The sequence below is a fragment of the Neodiprion virginianus genome, chromosome 2 (genome assembly GCF_021901495.1).
Source record: "Neodiprion virginianus isolate iyNeoVirg1 chromosome 2, iyNeoVirg1.1, whole genome shotgun sequence".
NCBI classification, from domain to species: Eukaryota; Metazoa; Arthropoda; class Insecta; order Hymenoptera; family Diprionidae; genus Neodiprion; species Neodiprion virginianus.
Window position 1 is genome coordinate 14,325,571 of NC_060878.1, and position 20,679 is coordinate 14,346,249.

The 20,679-nt window shown below is 37.1% G+C and overlaps 5 protein-coding genes across 5 annotated transcripts; 3 read left to right on the forward strand and 2 right to left on the reverse strand.

The window, feature by feature from the left end:
- Positions 1–37: 37 nt before the first annotated feature.
- Positions 38–11,426, forward strand: LOC124297862 (cilia- and flagella-associated protein 44). Its single transcript, XM_046749207.1, has 30 exons — positions 38–272; positions 409–571; positions 661–800; positions 869–1,163; positions 1,243–1,387; positions 1,607–1,806; positions 1,880–2,122; positions 2,232–2,413; positions 2,495–2,633; positions 2,718–2,991; positions 3,069–3,303; positions 3,421–3,697; positions 3,781–3,947; positions 4,049–4,267; positions 4,359–4,469; positions 4,838–5,024; positions 5,389–5,577; positions 5,657–5,854; positions 6,808–7,347; positions 7,442–7,633; positions 7,717–8,019; positions 8,106–8,302; positions 8,545–8,762; positions 8,837–8,979; positions 9,330–9,603; positions 9,735–9,889; positions 10,014–10,258; positions 10,340–10,631; positions 10,733–10,883; positions 10,967–11,426. Exons 1-30 carry the CDS (start codon positions 106–108, stop codon positions 11,005–11,007), a joined length of 6,282 nt encoding a protein of 2,093 aa, XP_046605163.1. The 5' UTR covers positions 38–105; the 3' UTR covers positions 11,008–11,426.
- On the reverse strand, positions 11,294–13,374 carry LOC124297863 (TATA-box-binding protein). Its single transcript, XM_046749208.1, has 5 exons — positions 12,755–13,374; positions 12,526–12,656; positions 12,220–12,463; positions 11,946–12,144; positions 11,294–11,707 (listed from the first exon to the last, which is right to left on the reverse strand). Exons 1-5 carry the CDS (start codon positions 13,010–13,012, stop codon positions 11,631–11,633), a joined length of 909 nt encoding a protein of 302 aa, XP_046605164.1. The 5' UTR covers positions 13,013–13,374; the 3' UTR covers positions 11,294–11,630.
- Positions 13,375–14,146: 772 nt separating this feature from the next.
- On the forward strand, positions 14,147–15,016 carry LOC124297128 (splicing factor 3B subunit 5). Its single transcript, XM_046747788.1, has 2 exons — positions 14,147–14,455; positions 14,665–15,016. Exon 2 carries the CDS (start codon positions 14,667–14,669, stop codon positions 14,922–14,924), a length of 258 nt encoding a protein of 85 aa, XP_046603744.1. The 5' UTR covers positions 14,147–14,455; positions 14,665–14,666; the 3' UTR covers positions 14,925–15,016.
- A 56-nt stretch (positions 15,017–15,072) lies between these two features.
- On the reverse strand, positions 15,073–17,364 carry LOC124297126 (exosome complex component MTR3-like). Its single transcript, XM_046747786.1, has 4 exons — positions 16,986–17,364; positions 16,135–16,388; positions 15,656–15,802; positions 15,073–15,392 (listed from the first exon to the last, which is right to left on the reverse strand). The coding sequence occupies exons 1-4, from the start codon at positions 17,134–17,136 to the stop codon at positions 15,096–15,098; spliced, it is 849 nt and encodes a 282-aa protein (XP_046603742.1). The 5' UTR covers positions 17,137–17,364; the 3' UTR covers positions 15,073–15,095.
- Positions 17,365–17,410: 46 nt separating this feature from the next.
- Positions 17,411–20,679, forward strand: LOC124297127 (non-structural maintenance of chromosomes element 1 homolog). Its single transcript, XM_046747787.1, has 7 exons — positions 17,411–17,627; positions 18,186–18,397; positions 18,495–18,639; positions 19,127–19,322; positions 19,985–20,101; positions 20,177–20,300; positions 20,435–20,679. Exons 2-7 carry the CDS (start codon positions 18,298–18,300, stop codon positions 20,548–20,550), a joined length of 798 nt encoding a protein of 265 aa, XP_046603743.1. The 5' UTR covers positions 17,411–17,627; positions 18,186–18,297; the 3' UTR covers positions 20,551–20,679.

Genomic DNA, 20,679 nt, shown 5'->3' on the forward strand with positions numbered 1-20,679 from the left:
TACATTATTTGATTAGCACATTTAAATGTGGAAGAAATACTGTTTGTTCCGTCTTCTGCGAGCACCAACGTCGAACAGCAGGAGTCTTTCACTGGTTTTCAGTCCATGGAATATGAGTACGAATATGATTGGCACGAGGGTGCAGGATATCTCGTTGAAAGTGGCAAAGACTATGCAGGCCCTCGTATTACTTCCTACAACAGTGACGATTATATTTCAGGTCCAACCCATGTTAAAGGCGGGACAGTTCCCATAAATATTTTGGAATTTCAGTATCCTTCCCAATATTTGAAAAGTTGTGCAAATAATATTTAATCAAAAACTGTGCTGCAGTGTTCCTAATAACCAGGAATAAATAGTCATCTAATTGCATTTCATTTTCCGATGCAATTTCTTAACATTTCTCAGTCATTCATATGCATATGACTGCCAAAGGCATTTCAATCTTTGCGTCGCAGACCCAAATACGATAATTTTTGCATCTGGTAATTTGATACATTTCTTCAATGTCCCAGAAAATAGGATATGGTTCAGACGTGGGTCGACTGGTGGTGGAATTGGTCATATTACTGTAAGTAATAATGATGGGGGTTGGTATTTACTTACAATTAGTTTCGTCAAATCAGTATCTTCGATGTATTATATTTCCCATGAATATAGAAAAATCCAACACATAATCACATAGCCGTTGGCGAAAATGGAATTAATCCTCCTATTATAATTTACGAATGGCCAACGATGGAGATCGTCACTATTTTGATGCAGGGCACAAAGCGCTCGTATTCTCATTTGGCATATAGGTAAATTAATCGCACGTTTACCGCAATACTCAAAAATCATCGAGCTGTACTTAATTCTGAAACTACAGTCCAGATGGACTGCTATTAGTCTCTCAAGGAGGAGAACCAGATTACATGATAACTGTATGGAATTGGTCAAGAGCTAGGATCATGCTGCGATGCAAATCGCATGTTCAAGACATCTATAATGTAACATTTTCACCATCCGTTCCTGGACACTTGACTTCAAGTGGATCCGGTCACATTAAGTTTTGGAAAATGGCTAAAACTTTCACCGGCCTTAAACTGAAAGGTGAACTTGGCAGGTTTGGAAAAACCGAGATTTCAGACATAGTCGGAGTCTACCCGATGCCTGATGAAAAGGTAATTTGTCCTTTATAGATTGTGTAATTTATAATTTAATTACCCATTTTGCCTTGCTGAATCAATTGTATTAATAAAGGTTGTCTCTGGCTGTGAGTGGGGAAATATTTTGCTATGGGACGAGGGTCTAATAAAACTAGAAGTCTGTAAAACAGCACGAAACACTTGTCATGCAAAATTGATAACACAGTTTGAATATAATAACGGTGAATTAATGTCTGTTGGTGAGTGAGCACACGTTTGTTTATCATTATCCAATTTAGAGTGATGATTAGAAAATTAAACTAGATTTAACAGGTAATTGAATTTGAGAGTAATTGAAATTGCTCCTTCTCATTATCATACTTACAGATTTAATTACTAATTTACTATTAACTAACGTTTGTAAACAGTGTGAAAATATTGCTGGTCATATGTATAGAATCTTGTTTCGTGTAAGTTAGGCATGGATGGTTGGATTCGCATATGGTTTTACGAAACTATTGAACAAGCTGATCCGCCAGATGATGATTGCTTCATCGAAATTGAGCCGATATACGAATTTGAAATTGCTGAGGACAATGCCAAAGGCGACCATTCCATGCTCATGTGTGTTCAGAAAAAAGAGCCAGAAGACTTTGAGCAGTCATTTTGGTATGCTCAAGTGAGTATCAAACATAGCTTTACATCAAAGCCATTAATGTGTAATTAAAAGGAATATCTAAAACCATACACAGGATGGCAACGGCGGTTTGTGGCTAATCGACATCTGTACCTCTGGAGTACCAGAACCACCAAGGAAAATATTGACGTGCCATGCAGGTCCTATTGTTGACATGAGCGTTTCATCTTGGGGCCCATTTGTCGTTACCTTTGGTAGGGATGCATATTTACACATCTATAATTACTATACCAAGAGATTGATCCTGGTTCACAAGTTCCACGATGTCGGTACTCAAATCAGATGGCTTCCATGCTCGGTGAGCTAGTAGGATTTGTCGTTCAACAATGTATCGTAAATAGTGTTTAGGAAGTTATTGATGAGTAATCTTACCGATCAAAGCTAAATAGTACAAAACGTTTTCCTAGGTCGAAGCTAGCGGTTGTAGTTTAGTGTGCGCATTTGGAAGCGGTGTTCTTCGCGTGGTCACAATAGCCATAGAGAAAGCCAATTTGGCATCGGATATAAAAGGTGATTACGTTCGATTGCTACAGGCAATAAAACCACACTCTAGTCCCATCACAGTTATGTCGCTGAACGAATCGAACAGGTTTGGTTTGGAAATTCATATACCGTTTCATAGAAAAATTGTGTTGGATCGTGTGTCTTTATGTACCTGTAACGGTTTCAGTTTACTTGTTACCGGAGCTGAAGATGCAACAGTGTTCGTAATGCGCCTTCGTAAAACGAAACCTTATCCTGTGCTTGTACCAATTGGTTACATCAGAGTTCCATCAAGCCCAACCTGTCTCACATGGAAACCTGTAGAAGTGAGTAAACTTGACAATACCAGTCTCTTCAATTTATTGCGAGATGTAAATGTTACAAAATTGGTGATTATACTCTGTCTGCAGACTAGGTCAATACTGATTGGCTGCGTCAAAGGTGAATGTGTCGAAGTGAAATTACCTGCCGACACTGTCGACTACACTACAGTATCATACGAGCTCGTACGCTGCGAGTTGCGTATCTTCAAATTTGTATCCGTGAAATCTGCGATTCGCAGGGAGTTGTTTCACCATAATTTATTGAAGAAGAAAGCAGCGAAAACTGCTGTCAAGATGAAGCAAATGGCACAACTTGTGGCTGATAATCCTGGAATTGAAATCGACGAGGAAGCCTTTTTAAGTACCTAAATTTCTCAAAATTTGATGTAAGGTTTGGCCTCATTCACCTGGAAAAGTATTACAATGCTCTATTTACAGTGGATTCTGAAGACGATCCGCCGTATCCTGACATCCATATACCAGAAGTGCCAAATAAAGTGTTGTTTGCTAATTACACGGTTGGCAATACCATCTGGTTATCAATGGCAGGATTTGATGCGGGGTACATATATGAATATCCACTCCCAACAACTGGCACGAATGTCTGTGAGCCTTGTAAAAGCACAATGGTCTTTGATGGAGACGATACAGAAATAAGCAGTTACGTGTTCTAGTAAGTCAGACGGTTTCATTTTCTACCCAACAATTCAAATTCATTTGTTAGAATGAAGTATCAAGTTTACTTTGCTGCTTGATGTAATAATTAGTTGACGTTGTGGATTGATTTCAGTAATGATAAGAAGTATTTGATTCTCGGTATGGAACATGGTGAAATCCGCGTTTGTCGCGTCAACAGAGACGATCACACAGACTTATCAGATTATTGGATATTACCGATGCATGATAATTACAACGGATACATACCAAAGATATTGATTAGCCATGACAATAGAATGCTACTGACCTGCGGACACGATGGAAACTTGTTTTCGTATTTGATTAACGATGCCGGTGAATATACGGAGTCTTATTTAAGTCCGGAAGTACATGCGCCGTTTCGAAAACTGGTACACTAGTTATTGAAGTTAGATAAATTTATAGCTTAGTAAGACGCCGTTTGAAATAAGCAGAAATTTTATGATCAAAACAGCCGGAAAAAAACACAGATGATATCGAAGAACTGTCTTATCCAAGTTTAGAAGAGGTGATCGTAAAAGCTGAGTACAACAGAATAATGGCTGCGGCGAAACAGAAGAAGAATGAGGTCTTGAATATATTGAGCGGACTTGGAGAAACTTACGCAAAAATTATTGATCGGTAACTTAATACGGACCAGATTCACATTTTTCAATTAGAGTAATGGCATATATTAATTTTAGAGATCGGTTAAATCTGATGTTGTTTCTTGCATTTTCCAGAAATCGTAGTCTAATCAAGTCTCAACAAATACCGCATTCGGAGTTCGAGTTAGATCCTAGAATCACAGCGGATTTGAACCAACAGTTACAGGCAGAAATGGATCTCGTACACAGAAAATTAGCGTTCAAAGTGGAGAAGAGCAAGCTTCATCTCCGGAAGTTGATGAATCATTTTATAGAACCGATCACTTGCCTTCCTTTCGAAGTTTGCAAAATACTGTAAGTATTCCCCTTCAGTGATATTTCGAAAACCATTCAATCAAATCGAGTGTTATCTTGATTCCAATAATTGATTTACCACATTGCCAAGGTCACCAAACACTTCGGTAAAATCATTACGCGAGCGGAAATTGGATGAAACATTTTTGAACGCTTGTACCGAAGTAGCGAGAAGGATAAAGGAACGAGACAATGCAGGCAGGTAATTTTAAGATCTAAGCATGCTGTGGTTTAAGTGGTTACAGATCTTTACAAAGGGTATTCACGTATAATTCAAAATGTTAAAAGTCATATGTGGTAGAAAATTTTGGCAGTTAAATATTTGTCCTCCCATAAAAGAAGCGGAATTGCAGCGTAATCGGAATTTAGAGAGTGTTGCGGACAGGCAAGAACAAATATCAATTAGTATTTTGTTACGTGCATGGAATCGTATCACGGCACTTTGATAAATGGCTGAACTTCACCATTTCTAACTTTTATGAAACTTTGGGAAAATATTGTCTTGATGTTAGCAATTTTGTATGTAGTGTTTTCAGATGTAAATTTAATGTTGAAATTGAATTTTAACAGACATGCAGATGTTAAAGCTGAGGAAGTGGAAGAAGAAGCTGTGGAGAAAAAGAAAATTTCAGGCGTGGAAAGTTTTCTTAAAGGATTAAGTCCGTCAACAATTCAGTACCGTCTGGGTGTCAAAGTCAATCAGATGCTGAGAAAATACCGTGCTCGAAAAGCTAGATTTGAAGAGCGTCAAATGGAGGTATTGCTGTTAATATTAGTAAAGTTAATGTACAGGGTCACCCAGGACTATTGCCAATGTCTTCCTCGAGAAAATCTGCAATTGAAGCGTTTTATACTTTTGATAGGAAATTTGACGTTTGCGAATTGCAGCCGTTTGAAATTGGACGATTCGCTAACTCTGTTCGAAGGCATCAAATGCTACCGGATTGACCAAATTTACATGGCATATTTTTTATCAGAAGTAAAAAACGTTTCGGTCGCAGACTTTCATGAGTAATGCATTAGTATCATATGGGTATAATGAAGTATGATAAGAAGCTATTGGTGATGTAGTATAAAAATATGGATGTTCAACGTGTTCGATAATTTATTTAATATTTCAGTGGAAGGCAATGTATGCGAGTAAGCCAAATCAGCGTGTAAATCATCCAGACGACGTAGCTGCTATTGAAAATGCAGAAAACGCGATTGGTGATTACAAATTAAAGACATCGGCAAATTTCAGTATTCCCAAAGAGCAAAGAGAGAATACATTGAACAAGTACAAACAGTTTTTGGATGCAAGGAAAAGGGTGCGCAAGGGTTCCATTTCTGTATGCAATTTTTTCGTAAGAAAGTACAGGCCTTAAATGAGTCATATTGTATCATTAGGCTCACGCAATGCGGGAAGGCTTCAATGATAAGTTGAGAAGTATTAGAAGCAAGAAGGAGGCTCTTCTATGCGAGGTTAATGATTTGGTACTGAAATTGAAAAAAATACACGCAGAGATACCTGAAAAACGAATCAAGCCAATACCAACTGTCCCACAGATTGATTACAACATTGAATTTCCAGAAAGAAATTTGAAGGTATGTAGCTACAGATTAACGAACATGTGTGAAAATCTGATACAACAAATAAGTCGCATGGTCCTACTTTACAGAGTTTTCATAATTATTAATATCAGTTTGCATCATGTGACAGCACTGATTTTAAAATTGGTACTGTGAGAAAACTATAAGCCCTTATCAAGCATTGTAATGCACATGTTTGAAATTCTGACAAGGCTCACGGCCATAGATTTAATTTGACTTTTGAAAAATTGGTAGGATGTTTCAAAAATTAATTTTGTCTAAATTTCATTTCGTAATGTACATATGTTCAAGTATATACACATAAAATTTTATGTCGTTCCGACAAATATTCTCTGAGTTAAAGTGCGCATTTGCGTGAAAATTTACACGCGTTTTTCTGAAAACAATGTTTTCAAAGTCTGTGAGCAAGATTTCTCGAAAATGTCTGAACAGATCAGTCTCACGTCTTCACACAAGCTTTATGAATATAATTTTTAGTTCTTGATCGAAAGTTTTTTTCTTTCCAATAAATATCTTCCATTTTATAAACAAATTGAAGCGAATTTTTTTAAGGAAAATCGAACCCTTTTTCTAGAAAATCGCCGTTTTGTTAAAAATTAATATTTTGCTTAATCCTTCTATTAAAGACTAGGTAATACCTTATATTAGGTAAATCTTTTTCGTTTTTCCATTTCCTTTGATCCAGTCCAGAGATATCTTGCTCACCGCAAGACGCCGGTTTTTAGAGGTGCTCCCGGAGATCGGCTATAGTAGCTTTAAAAATATTATTTTTACAAAAAAAAAAAATCAGAATGAAGTTCAATGCTACTCCAATATGTGTACATTTTTATATTATATACTGTTATATTAATAAATTGAAATGTCTCTTCATGCAATATTCTTGAAAAATCGCTCTTTTTCGGCCTCCTGACTGCGTATAACTCCTTAATGATTGAATAATTCCACAGTTTGAGCAATATGTATCAATGGCTGAGAAAGTGAGGGAGGCAAAGCGAACTAAGAAAGGATTTGCAACAGAAATCGTTAACAACCCGGAAGACGAGGAACACGAATTACTATTGATGGATGAAAAAACTGTTCAGCTGGAACGGGAGAGCAGTTTGACTACATTGTTCATGAAAATGCCTGAGAAAAGGTATAGAGCTCTGTCTGTGGTAGCGGAAGATGTATTGCAGAGTTTGATGTCAGGTGACCACATCGAAACACCTTGGGAAAGAGAATTGAAACGTTCTCGTGTCGCTAGACAAATCTATGAACAAGATTGTATACTGGAACACATTCAGGAAAGCTACGAGGAATTAGATAAAAGTTTGGATGAACTGGAGAGAGAGCGACTCCAGATTGTAACTGACAGCGTCTACATGGAGCTGTTTATTTTAACTTTACATCAGGAGCTGATTGTTCTTAAGGACTTTGAAGCAATGGAAGATATGTTGACCGAAAAGGTAACGGAGAAAATCAACGAAAGGGTCACTGCCAAAATGAAGGTACTATGCAATAATTTATTAGTTTTTTGTATTGTTCTACTTTAATTCTGTGAACATAAAATTTCTGCAAGTGCCAAAAATTATTACATTTTAGATACAAATGATGACCAGCAGAATTGATCAAAAGAATAAAGAGATTGTTAAATTGCATGCAAGAATAAAAGAGCTTGTCTCAGAGTTTATGAGCATGATCAGTGAAAATAAGTTTCACGACTTTTTGAAGAGGATCTTTAAAAAAAAGTACAAACCACCAAAACTTGAAGATGGTACGTCTGAGCAGGCAAATGTAGAATAACAATAATAAATATACGGTCAATTTTTAGTATTTTTTATGTAATGTCATGGTATGATTGTTATTGATTCGTAGAGTCGTCATCGTCTTCGTCATCAACAACAGACAGCAGCTCGGCGGAAGACGATACAGAAAGTATTGATAGTCGAGAAATTGGGCCGATTCACCTTGATGAAAATACTTGCCCACCGAATTGTGATCGGGAAATTTATCTCGCAGCATTTTCTATGCGCGACAAACGCTACGAGTGTGAATTTCAAATAAAAGAGGATCAAAAGTGTATCGAAAGTCTTCGAAAAGAAATCGAAAGTGATACAAAGAAGCTGAAAGTGATTGAAAATGTTTTGAAAAGTAATCAAGATGAATTACAAGCTTTCATGGTGAGATATTCTACTGTAAATAAAAATGATCTTTATTGATATACGAATATGTACCTATTGTTAGCAATATTTTACAATTTCCACAGCGAGAAAAGCAATGTAAATTGAATGATATCGATATGACTGTGATATTAAAACTGCATCAATTGCAGCATTTAAAAGACGAAATGACCATGGAAAAGATTAATGACTGCGTAGTATTTGACAAAGCCAAATTGACAAGCCTCTACGCTAGGGTAGGCGAGCTCAGGGAAGAAACAACTGAACAGAAAGCTAAACACAAGTACTTTACCAATATTCATCTGCAGTAGTCAATTAATCTCTGTTTTTTATCCATTTACCTTGTTCTTTTACTTCAATTGGGTTGAAAATTGGGTAATCACCTGATGTGAAATTATTACTCTTCAAAAGTTGTGCAAAAGAGCTTTGATGTGTAGTTGAATATTAAGTTCAGACTTACCGAGCTACCGATACTTTGATATTCACATAAGTTTCAATGTTTATCGTATTGTATATATTTGACAGAAAAAATCGTATGCATTTGCAACGTATGAATGTTGATTGTAAACACATGGATGCAGAAATATACAGATTGAAAAGTCGTATACGACAAGAAATGATGAAGAAATTTGGTCAGGAAGTGTCTCTTAACACTCTTTACGAAGCTGTGTTGAGGCGCATGATTTACGATATCAAAGTTGGTCTCACTGAAATGGTTCCGGTATTTGAAAGTCAAATTAAATGTGAATACTTAAATTTCACGTGTAATATACTGAAATCATTTGTTAGCTATATTTTGACCTATGCAAACTTTCAGGCATTCGAGATAAATATGCAGAGGAGATAAAAACCTTGGAAACGGTCATTCAAGATAACACTGAGAAATTAAGCTTCTTAACGGTGTTGGAGGAGGAACAATTGAAACTAAGGAAAATTCTGAAACACAATCCTGTATCAGAAGTAAGAATGAAAATGTAGAGAATAACATAGTTTTGATATAAATATCTATATGTGGTGTACCAAATTTGTTAACAATCACAGACTCTTACCTTCAATGAGATTTCTACATTATAGCCACGATCTCAGGAATGAAACAGAAACTTTTTGAATGCATTCTTTGTGCACATCGAGTATTTTTAACTCTTAAAAGTTGGTTGCGACATAGATATTGAAATTTGGCGAAGATTGGAGTCGCCACCATATGTAAATTGTCGTAATATGTAAATATATATATAAAGACAAGTCTATACATATTCATCTATGTTTCGAATTATTAATCGTATAAAAATAACTTAATCATTGATTCGAAGGAAGAAATGTCGAGAATTGATTCAGAATATCGTGGAGACCTGAAGAAACTTGAAAACATTCTTAAAAGTCAGATGGAACAGAAAGAGTTGTTAAAGAATGAGATAAAAAACCTAAGTTTAAAATCAAGACCGCTACCACCAATTAGTTGTCAGAAAAATGCAAAAGTGAGCAAAAAAGGTGTGAAAAAGGCAACAAGGGAAAATGCAGTAGCGGTGATCAATATGGAAACTGGAGAAGGTGTAGCACTTGAGAAAATTGATACCCAAGTTGAAGGTGAAACGATTTTTAATATTTCGTGCAATGTAGAAAAATTTGATTTATAAACAATCACATCACATATCGTGAATCACACGACGATGTGTGAAATATCACGTCCACTATTAGAATAACAAAAATTATTTAAGTTGAGGGGGAAGAAGAAGAAACTAACAATAGAGAAAATGATGACGAAGAATGCATAGAGACGACAACAGAAGATATGTATGACAAAAAAGAAAATGATGAGGACAACATGCAGCTGCAGCCGATGGATGAGTGCGACAATAATACATCGACAATGGTTTGTTGGCACTGGTATACGTATTCGGTGCTACATATGCTGGACGAGATTTCTAAGTGCTAAAAATAAGGGGAAATAATAATAACGAAACTCAAAGATTGGATTCACCAACGTTATTTTGTAGGTACACCACTTGCTCTCACGAATAATTCAGGCCTCGTTAGGAGATGAAGAGGAGAGTGTGGAATGGGACATATTGCGAGAGGTGGTGTCTAACTTGCCAATCGGCGGCAGTAGAGAGGAATTGCATGCTGGAATTGAACGAAGTATTGAAAACATCATTGCGTCACTGCCACAACAAGATGACCCGGAAAATGTTGAAGCAATGTGTCAAGCCATCCGGGAGATAATTAACGAAATTATATTTCGGTTAGTTAATCACAATAGTCATTTATTCGAGGGACTTTTATAAATCAATAATTTTCTACCCACTTATGCATCAATTCAAAGATTGGACACTGAGACAAAGATAGTAAGGATAGACCAAAAAGAACCGCAGCGACTTGTAAAGAAATTGCTGGATGATATTGGAATAGACAAAGAAACTAGGATAGATATTACTATTCTTCAAGATTTGTTAGTTGAATTGTTGCCAGAAGACGACGGAGTAACTGCTGCAACAAATCACCTCTTGAGCAATCTGCCAGACAATACTAGCGATGATGAGAAACAGGATGTACGAGAACATGCAACCAAGGTGTTCACAGATATTTCTCAACTGATTATGCAATCCCAGGTATCGGTAAGATATTTAATTATTCGAATTCGAAATGCATCCTGTTTGATTGGATGACCAAAGCTGAAATTCAACGTCAATCATTATTTTCTTTGTTAATACCTAAGGCTGATGAACTTGAACACTCTGAACCAACAGTGGCAGTAAAACATGAAGAGAGCGAGCTTCTAGAACAAACTACAGAGCTATATATCGAAGAGACTCAACCTTCGCTGCCAATAGTAGAGTTAACTAGACAGGAATCTCAAGAAAAAAGAGGTAAATTTAATTCTGTTCTAAACAGCTCTCTATTACGGGTGATGTATGGTACATGAAATCTAATTTTTATTCCTACATCATAGAATCGACACAGAAGATATCAGAATCTGATTCGAAAGAATAATCATCTTGAAAGGAAAAAAAAAAAAAAGAAAATGTCGCATCAATAAGGAAAAGGCTGGATAACTCTATGACTCAGACAAGATTTACAGAAGAAACCATTAGTTCTACTTCATAAACTCTCGCTACGCAGTGAAACAGTAAATACATGTCGTATTCACTGCTATGTATAACACATATTCTTTTCTCAAAAAACTGTGCTCATAGTTGATTCCTTTACAGTGTATTTGAATTACACACATTTGTTAAATTTGATTTACTGGGAGGTTTGGAATAGTAGATTCGTAAAATACTTGGTACACTAACTTTATTTTTCATTACTTAACGGCAAAGCCCAGAATCAACAGCTTAATCTAAGAATTGTTCATAAAAGATAACGGCTTTGCGGCATAAGGCACCTGTCAGCCTGTAAGAATATGTAAGTGCTCGCAAAAAACCGATAGTACTTCATGTCAATTGTCTTGTACAATAACATTTTCAGTAGTTGCTATTTCAGTTATTTTTTTTTAACAAATAACGAACACTCGTCGTTCTGTACACCTCTGCAAATAGCAGCATTAATAAAAAGATTTTAGAAGACTATTCTTTCATCGGGGTATCAAAAATATCGTCAGATTCAGTTGGGAATCACTGCTTCTTAAAACTCTTCAGAATTGGATATATGTTATCGAAAGCTTCATAAATTTCTTGCCGTACTTTTGCACCTGTTGGTAACAAGAATATTATTATCGGTATGTATTACTACAATTACTGGATATGAAATAATTGGAAAGCACTGCTCATGTATTCACAATGATCAGCAAACTGTAATCTCTATTTGGGGACAAATGGTAACTTATTAGCAGGACAAATGTGAATGATTTATCGGAAATATCAGAAATAATTTCATATCGAGCGAAAAGCTGTAGATATTTCATTGGATTTTCTTGATTAATTACTCACCAGTCAATACAACTTTGCCAGAAACAAATATAAGCAACACGATACGGGGTTTAACCATTCGATATATCAAGCCAGGGAATAGTTCTGGTTCGTACGAAGAGAATTGGCCGTGCGTTAATACAAGTCCTTCTAATCTGATGGGGAATTTGACATCGCAGCTTCCAACCATATTTTGAATTTTGAAATCCAAAAATTTAGCCTAATAAAAATTTAATAAGTTTCGTACAGGAAACGGATCTCATCATATGAAATTTGACAACATACAAGTACTCACTGGAAATCCAAGCTTCTGTATGATACGTGCATATTTTCTTGCAGCTAGGCGAGAGTCCTCTTCACTTTTAGCACCGGTACATACCATTTTTCCGCTGCTGAATATCAAGGCCGTAGTTCTGGGTTCTCTTATCCTCATTATAACTGCTGCAAATCGTTTCGGATTATACTCGGCGTTTCTAGCATGTAGCGCAATTTCCTTCAAGTTAAGCTTGCAGTTGAGATTCACCGTTGACACAATGTTCCTAAGGAATAATTAGGAATTTAACAAATAGTAACAGACATTCAGTAGCCAATGGGAACATACTGAAGCTGGGGTAGAATTCCAGGATCAGCGGAAGCAGGCGTCATTGGTGTCATCGGGCCTGGAGTTGACGGTCCGATTGAAGGGGGAGCTATTTGACTCGCTGGTTGAACCATAGGCGACATCATATTTTGCTATGAAAAAATAATAGCAAAATATCATCCTTAAGTGGTTAACAACTTTTATAACATTAGTTGGTGAAAAAGCGAGTGAAATAATAGATAGTGTTTACCGGTGTTTGTGGCTGCATAAGACTTTGCGGCGTTGCGAATGCCGGAGCATAAGTGTGCATGGTTTTGTGCGGTGTACCCAACATTGGCATTCCGTGTACGTTTGAACCCATCGGATGCATTTGCTGTAGTTGATTTTGTTGGACTTGTTGTTGTTGTTGTAGCGCATTCGGCAATATTTGTTGATCCTCTTCAGGTTGATGTAACGGTGTGCCGATACTCGGGATGCTGAATCCCGGACTCGGGAGCATTTGATCCATCGTGGATGTTTATGTAAATTTCAATTTAATACAAATTTTATAATTTGTCACTATGTGCAATCTTGATAATCGAGTGAACTTGGTAACTAAGACCAGTTAGCACATTACTTTGATGACCAAGTAATGTTGATTCGCGAAAGTGCAGTGTCGTTACCCTGTTATATTGATAATCTAATACTTCGCCGACACATTCATACAAAATCACATACTTAAATTTAATATCACAAATTCATTCTTCTAATATATGAGCTATTCCGAAGTTAGGGAGATCCTGTACTCATTTTTCAACAGACACCATTTTCGGTTAAGGTATCAACAATAATTCTGTACAAGAGGATGGGTTAGGTTAGCTCAGGATAGGTTAGATTGGTGGGGGGCGGGGGGGCACGGTGTAAGAATAAGAGGTGGTCCGACTGGCCCTCGGTTACTGTGATTATGTTGTCTTAGTACGACGCAAAATCCGCCAGGGGCCTCATGCTTCTGTGAGGATGAGTAAGATAAGGGCCGTGTTCGAAAATTGACTGACAGTACTGTCAACAATCTTTCATCTCTCTTGCGCTTCCGAGTTCGTGAATAGCTCTGACTCTGTCCTAGGGAATTTTGAGTACTGTCAGTCAATTTACGAACATGGCCAAGATCTTAACGTCACCAGCTAACCTACAGCGGTGGTGGACATTGTGAGAACTATGATCATTTCCCTTTTTTTCGGGTCGCAAATAGAGCCAAACAACAGCCCCCTGACACTCGCCACTGCTCGTATACTGGAAAATTATATGCGTTTTATCCCCGTTTTTTAGTTCCTCTACGTGGCGCTAGTAGACTTCTGACACCCTCGCTGCCTTCGTTGACCGCGCGCAAGCTTTTCAGATAACTACTAGCGCCACTAGTGGTGGAGATTGGCGGCAGAATCGCGGGACATTTTGCGAACCACTTTTAGCAGTTGAAGCAAACATTTAAAGGACAGAAATATGCCGGGAGTATTCCCTTCTCTCTCTGACGATATTTGTGGCGGGGATCGAGGCGATAGAGGAGAATGAGGCGAAATTATGCGCCTATATCTATAGCTGTTCCACTTACCTGCACTTACCTGCTCCGTTGTCTTCCACCATGTCGCCGATTGAAAAGAGAGAGCAGTAGTCCCGATATATCTCTGTCCCTTATATGTAATTGTCAGTGCCTCTTCTAGGAGCGCTTAGTCTATCTTTATAAGTCTATGGTTTCAAGACGAAGCGTGATTTGTAACGTTTGACGATACCTGTCTAGTTTTGTGTCAAAACTGATACAAATACGGACTCGGTATCTGGACCTGTAAACACACATGTACAAAACTCTTGTGAAAACCAAGTAGTTAATCTTGTACATACATTAGAAAACTGATCTCGTTAATCATTTATAAGAGAGACCTAGAAGTGTACTAGAAACTTATCAAGAGCGTTGTCAAAAGTAAGTAGAAAAGTATATCAAGTGAAATTTTTCACTATTTTAGTAATTGTTAATATTCTGAAGTATAACTGACATTACATATTGCAAGAGTACATTCGGCCATACGACAGACGGTGGTAAATGAATTTATGGAATATTGCGTCCCATTAATAGCGCTAACCTATAATTTCGAGGTTATGTATCACGCATTTTGTTATTGTTCAATTTAGGAATGGGGGAACGTTACAATATCCATAGTCAGCTGGAACATCTTCAATCCAAGTACATTGGGACAGGTCATGCAGACACAACGAAATTTGAATGGTTGGTTAATCAGCACAGAGATTCATGTAGCTCTTACATGGGGCATTACGACCTTCTAAATTTTTTTGCGCTAGCTGAAAACGAAGCCAAGGCACGCGTCAGATTTAATCTGATGGAGAAAATGCTGCAGCCTTGTGGCCCACCTCCAGAAAAACCAGAAGATTAATCCTATCTATAAAAAATAAGCTGCGAAATATGTAAAACTGATTTTTTCTGTTACTCCTAAAATATAAATAAACCAATTATTATCAACTCAAATGAATGTATAAATTTTTATTTACATCATGCTCTCCTTGTCAAAATTTCAAGGTTCATTCATTTCTAATCATGTTTTCATTTAATTTTTTTCCTGTTCCTTTCGCTTTAAAGCTCTGAGGACAGTTTTGACTAAACATTGCTGAACAACTGGACATATATTCTTATTAGCTACAGTGAGGGTTTCGATAGCTTGTTTTATGCCATCTATGTTAATGCTTCCAACGAGAAAAAACTCTGAAATCTGGTCATGTTGCGGTAAAGCAGCTTGCATGATCAGTCCATGGTTATTGGAAGGGTTTGGCTTTGCTGGTGCAGAATTACAAAGTACCTCTTCCTCCACTGTCAGATCCAAAAACATTGTATCTTTATAGAACCCCTGAAAATGAGAAGTTCGTTAACGGTTTAAGGAACAGAAATATCTCAACGGCTGCTATCTTTATTACAGTTTTCCGTCTATCTGCACTTCTGTAGCACTATAATTGAAATTTTCAAGAGATTCATATCCATGTGAAGAATGCAGTTTGACAATAGTTCATTATGAATGAAGATGTTTTTATTGTGAAAGATTTTACGAAGATATTTCAAATTGAGTTGGCCTGTGGAGGTTTCACGAGCATCTACTGCCTTTACTTCACTTACTGCGGAAACTGCAGTAACCAGACCAAACATGGGGACACTTGCATCTGCTAATGCAAGACTGGCACACATTATGGCTGCTGCTAAAGAGGAGCCACCGTTGTCGAGGACCAGAGCATACACGTCGACTTGAAAATTTGGGAACTCTTGCTGTGAAAGGTGAATTGTACATCAACTAACAAATACAGAGTTGAATTGCTAATACTTTATGAATTAAAACAGTTGTGAAAATAAAACTGAAATATCTTTGAAGAAAAATTTTTTTAGCATAGTATTCATTTGCCTATTTTGGTACGCTTAATAATTGGAACGTATTTTATGGAGCCCAAAATTTTATAAAAATCATTGATTTCCTTTACCCATTTCATATATAGAGGTTATTAATTAATATTTACATTCCTGAATATTTACATACTGAAACTATTTTTTCTAATTTACAAAAGTAGCTGATACTCGTTTCGTTAATGGGAAATAATAAATACCCTGCAAACAGCTGGTTCTAGTGATCGTTGCATAACGAGACTGAATTCCTTTTCCTCCGAATCTTGTTGGTGTATTCGTCTCTTTGCACAGGCAAATGGGGCGTATTTAAACTCGCAAAAGAGTTCACCTTGTAAACTGTATTCATTCTTGTTTGGAATTTCCCTTGGGTCAAATACTGAACATACCACTTTTGTAATTCCAACCTCTATGTAGGCTGATCCTTTTGCTTGGCTGATAACACCAGTTTTGACAACTGCCATTCAAAAATCAAGAATATCAGATCGTGCTATATTTTAATTAATCATTTCATTCTCTAATTCGCATTCAGTTTAATGGACTTTCCATATAGACTTAATGATTTAACCACTCAGAAAGCCTGAGATCAATTTGACGCAGAGTTGGACAATTGAATTATGCTGTGTATTGCGCAAGTTTTGAAATAAGGCCCCTTGTACAGATGATATGTGATATGACACTATAGAATTGGTACTGCAAGATAAGATATCAATGATTTGTAAAAGGGTTTCATAATTAGAATGTTTAAAATGATTAAACTTTTGTGTTTTTGATAAGATTTTTTTAATGGGTTATTTTGCTTGCTGTACAGATATTCGCAAATTGTGTAAAAACATTAAAGAAATCGTACACGATAGTGTCTAGTTATAATGCATAAATGCAACTATAAATAAACATCCGTTGCGCTTTACTATAACATATTTACTCAACTGTTTTTCTGTTTTTTGTACTTATGCTAAAGGCTGTAGGTCCTTTTCTAGGATTGTAGGTCCATATATTTATCCAGTTTTGAGAGAAGACAACAAAATATAACAGGAGTCATAACCTTACTTACAAATTTTTCTGAGATCCTTATGCTCTCGACCATCAACTCTTTTATGCAGTGATTTTTTTGGTTTACTTGATTTCGATTTATTAACGTCAGTGTAGACGCTATACGGTACGGAAACCTCTGGACCATTTATACGTTTCTGATCAAAAGGCATTTTGTTTTTAAATCAGAGACAACTTATAGTTTTAAATAACAAACGCACATGCGCTTGCTCATAGAATTTGTACATACATACAACAAAGGTATACCCTCACACCAATTGATGTTCTTACATATAGAAGTTTCTGTGTTTCACAAGTGGTACCTCATAGTCTTTCCGAAAAGCACGAAGTAAGAGGGAAGGAGACCGAACTCCACCGAACCACACCGAACTCCGATCCCAAAAGTGGGATCAATTTTCCAGCGATAAGTGAGCAGTTCGCTGCGAAGAATAACCGACATGACGAGTCACGCATGCGCAGTACGATTTAGCTGCGTCTTTGTATCTCTCGCATAAAGTGCGAGTGAGACAGTTTTGTTGTTGTGACAGCAAGTTCATGAGGTTATGGTGCGTAATAATTTCTTATCATAATGGTAGAATCACAAATATCGCTTTATTATTTGCAAAAAAGAAACGTGAATACGCTGCGAAATCAGAAATCATAGGTGAGTATTTTACGAACGTTGTTTATGGAACTTTAAGCCGTAAATAGTGGAGCATTTGAATCATTCTGGACGTTCTTACTCGTTTTCGCGAATCGCCATATTTGGAGTGCGTTCCGAAATTAGCTACTAGCGGTAAAATTCCCTAGGGCAGAGGCAGAGCTACTCATGAACTGGGCAGCGCAAGAGAGATAACTGATTGTTGATATCATCGGGAGTTAATATCGGAACCACGGTCGTGTTCGGAAAACACACTTGGTGCATACATCCTTCACAGGGTACAGCCTGACAGAAAAACCGCCACACCAACAAGCCGCTCTTTTAAGGACCTACTAAATTCTCTAATCGTCATCTTTCCGAATGGCCAAATTTCCGACTCGCTATATGCTCGAGTAATCAAATTCTCGACAGCCAGCTGGCGGCATTTTCAAGCTCGTCGATAATCACGGTTTAACCCCTACAAACGAGTTGGTAAATGTAGGACGCTGTTGTTACCCCCATGCCTGTCATACAAATGATACGATGAAGGGTATCATTGGCAATCGTGATCCATGATTTTAGGACAGTCAGAGATTGCGGGTGTTTTGATTTCTTCCCGCTTCCGGCGTATTGTCACTCAAAGAGCATGCATTGATAGATTAATCACAGTAAATTGCATACAATCAACTTCACCATGTCGTATACCAATAACCATCGTGCGCTATTACAAGTGATAATGGAACGTGAAGCTGTGAGCACTGCCGACGCGAGAGAACTAATTGTCAAGTTATTTCGTAAGTTACCCCTGAGCTGTGATCCAAATAGTCGTACTTTTTAACATACAAACACTTTCCGTCGAAGTCAAACAGCAATATTTACGTTTATTTACAGAACAGAACGAAAGCACGCAGACATACATACATCAAATCAATGTTAAACTGGAACCTTTAAACATGACTATAAAACTTGTAACCTGTGAATTGACAGGTCATAAGTATTGGATTCTGATCAGTACGTTGATTGATAAAACTGCGAGGTATTGTTAATATGTATATTCCATAGTCATGTCAAACTGATTAACACGTGTGGAAACTTGTCTCTGTAAATGTTCAGTTTGTGGAGGCTGCCTGTTTTGTCATTTATATCGCAGGACACTGCACAACTTTGGAAATTTTGAGAAGGGGACTCGTTGAATCGAATTTCATATTCCAATAGTAAGAACTCTGGCATATCACATTAGTGTTTCGAAATCTCAAGATCTAAAACACTCATCGATTTGACATTTGCTGCACGAGTATTTACATACAGTCAGTCTTTTCTGTTTGTGCGCGCAGTCCTAACGTAAAAGTAACAATCAAATCAAAATTACTAGAAATGAGTAGCCCGATTTACTTCCACTATGGTAATAATGTTCCCTTTTGTGATTTGTGAGAGTTAATTCGTTTGTAATTGAATAGAAAAATCAAGTGCTCCTTTTAACCTTCGGTCAAAGAAAGATTGCGTTAATAAAATCTTGAATTAAGCTTCCAGAATGAATTTTCACCTGCACAGCTGGAACTGCTCAGAAAGATTTTATCTGAAATAATTACTTCGGACGATGGTTGTGCTCCTAGCACTGCGTGCTTGAATTTGTGCTCTTCTCTCGACACTCAAATGTCAAAAGCAGATGCCGAAGATTTCTTGGCAAAGATGGTCGAAAAAAAGTGGTTTGTGAAAGAGGTAATAGAATTAAATAATTTGATGACTTTATAATCATTGCCCAGGATGCATGTTTCTTTTATGTTTTTTCAACTTTTGATGTAATGTAGACTGCATATCTCACGTGTAGTGTGCGAGACTATCGAACGATGTAATCCGAGTTCAAACCACTAGCTAGTCGATGAGGACCTAAGCGACAGCTCGCAAAAACTGTAAGATGGGTCAAGTCATTTAGGCGCCCAATCGACAACTCGGTCTGGCTACACTTGGGCAAAGTTTTCGGTAGTTTTCCTTGCTTTCTGTGCCAACACAGATGTTTCTAATGAACATTTTAAGACGGCTGCAGAGGCATAATTAATGGTCAGTAACCCATCCCTCCCTCATCCCACACAAACTGTCCGCTTATGGGGCCATATCCGAAACGGTATTGCGGGACTGGAAGTAGTTATTATTATTGTTATTACTATTCTTATAATTATTAATGAACAGCCCTATGATATTGATTAGTTTCGATAAATATAACTGTAAGCTTTGAATAATACTTGAAAGTGTACAATTAATGATTCTATGCCAGCTATATCTAGTATTGCTTGGATGTTGATCGGATGGAGACAGAAATAAAAAGTTGTTCGGATCAGTTACAATTGTTCCATATGAGTTTACTAATTTACGGATATTTACAGCATGGTAAATTTTACATGGGTGTACGCAGCATAGCAGAGTTGATTCCGTACTTCAAAGCTAGTTACTCCGAAGAAGCTCTTAAAACCTGTGCTCTTTGCCGTCAAATGGTCTTCCATGTGAATACTTTGAATCTTTTAATAATATATTTTACAATTTTCAAAATCTTCTAATTTTGATGTATTATTAAATAGGGTGAACGCTGCATTTGCTGTCACAACGTTTTACATATGCTTTGTTTTGCTAATTGTGCGAGAGTCCAAAATCCACCAAAGTGTCCCAGCTGCAACACTATCATGTCCACAGACAACATTAACGGTACGAAACAAACTATCTGCCTGTCGTGTGCTTATAATCAAATTAAACTGCCTTACTGTGACCTGTCAATTCATAGGAATTTATTCAAATTCTGTCTTTTGACTGACTTTTGATGTTTGTTCTATGATTCTCAGATTTTGATGCATACAATGATCATATGTTGGATTTTCCGGAAATGAGCGTAGAGACGGAAAATAGTGAGAAAAGAACGACGAATCCTACGAAAAAAAGGAAATACAGCGCTAGGTAATCATTATATCCGCAGACCTATGGTCTAATCAAACCCTGTTCCTTGTGAACCTGCAGTTCGGTTCCGGCGTTCAGTATATGATGTACCTTTACAAAATATAAAAAGTAATAAATCCTCGTAACGTATGTA

Bases quoted from the DNA above. Each gene is read 5' to 3' on its own strand.
- LOC124297127 (XM_046747787.1), top strand. From the start codon at position 18,298: ATGTCGTATACCAATAACCATCGTGCGCTATTACAAGTGATAATGGAA. The intron at 19,323-19,984 runs GTAATAGAATTA...GGATATTTACAG, and splicing joins AAAAGTGGTTTGTGAAAGAG to CATGGTAAATTTTACATGGG. The intron at 20,301-20,434 runs GTACGAAACAAA...TATGATTCTCAG, and splicing joins GTCCACAGACAACATTAACG to ATTTTGATGCATACAATGAT.
- LOC124297862 (XM_046749207.1), top strand. From the start codon at position 106: ATGGAATATGAGTACGAATATGATTGGCACGAGGGTGCAGGATATCTC. The intron at 7,634-7,716 runs GTAGAATAACAA...TGATTCGTAGAG, and splicing joins GTACGTCTGAGCAGGCAAAT to TCGTCATCGTCTTCGTCATC. The intron at 10,884-10,966 runs GTAAATTTAATT...CCTACATCATAG, and splicing joins GGAATCTCAAGAAAAAAGAG to AATCGACACAGAAGATATCA.
- LOC124297863 (XM_046749208.1), bottom strand. From the start codon at position 13,012: ATGGATCAAATGCTCCCGAGTCCGGGATTCAGCATCCCGAGTATCGGC. The intron at 12,464-12,525 runs GTATGTTCCCAT...ATTATTCCTTAG, and splicing joins GGAATTCTACCCCAGCTTCA to GAACATTGTGTCAACGGTGA. The intron at 12,145-12,219 runs GTGAGTACTTGT...AATTTTTATTAG, and splicing joins TACAGAAGCTTGGATTTCCA to GCTAAATTTTTGGATTTCAA.
- LOC124297126 (XM_046747786.1), bottom strand. From the start codon at position 17,136: ATGCCTTTTGATCAGAAACGTATAAATGGTCCAGAGGTTTCCGTACCG. The intron at 15,803-16,134 runs GTATTTATTATT...CACCTTTCACAG, and splicing joins TAGAACCAGCTGTTTGCAGG to CAAGAGTTCCCAAATTTTCA. The intron at 15,393-15,655 runs GTAAGTGAAGTA...TCTCATTTTCAG, and splicing joins TGGTTACTGCAGTTTCCGCA to GGGTTCTATAAAGATACAAT.
- LOC124297128 (XM_046747788.1), top strand. From the start codon at position 14,667: ATGGGGGAACGTTACAATATCCATAGTCAGCTGGAACATCTTCAATCC.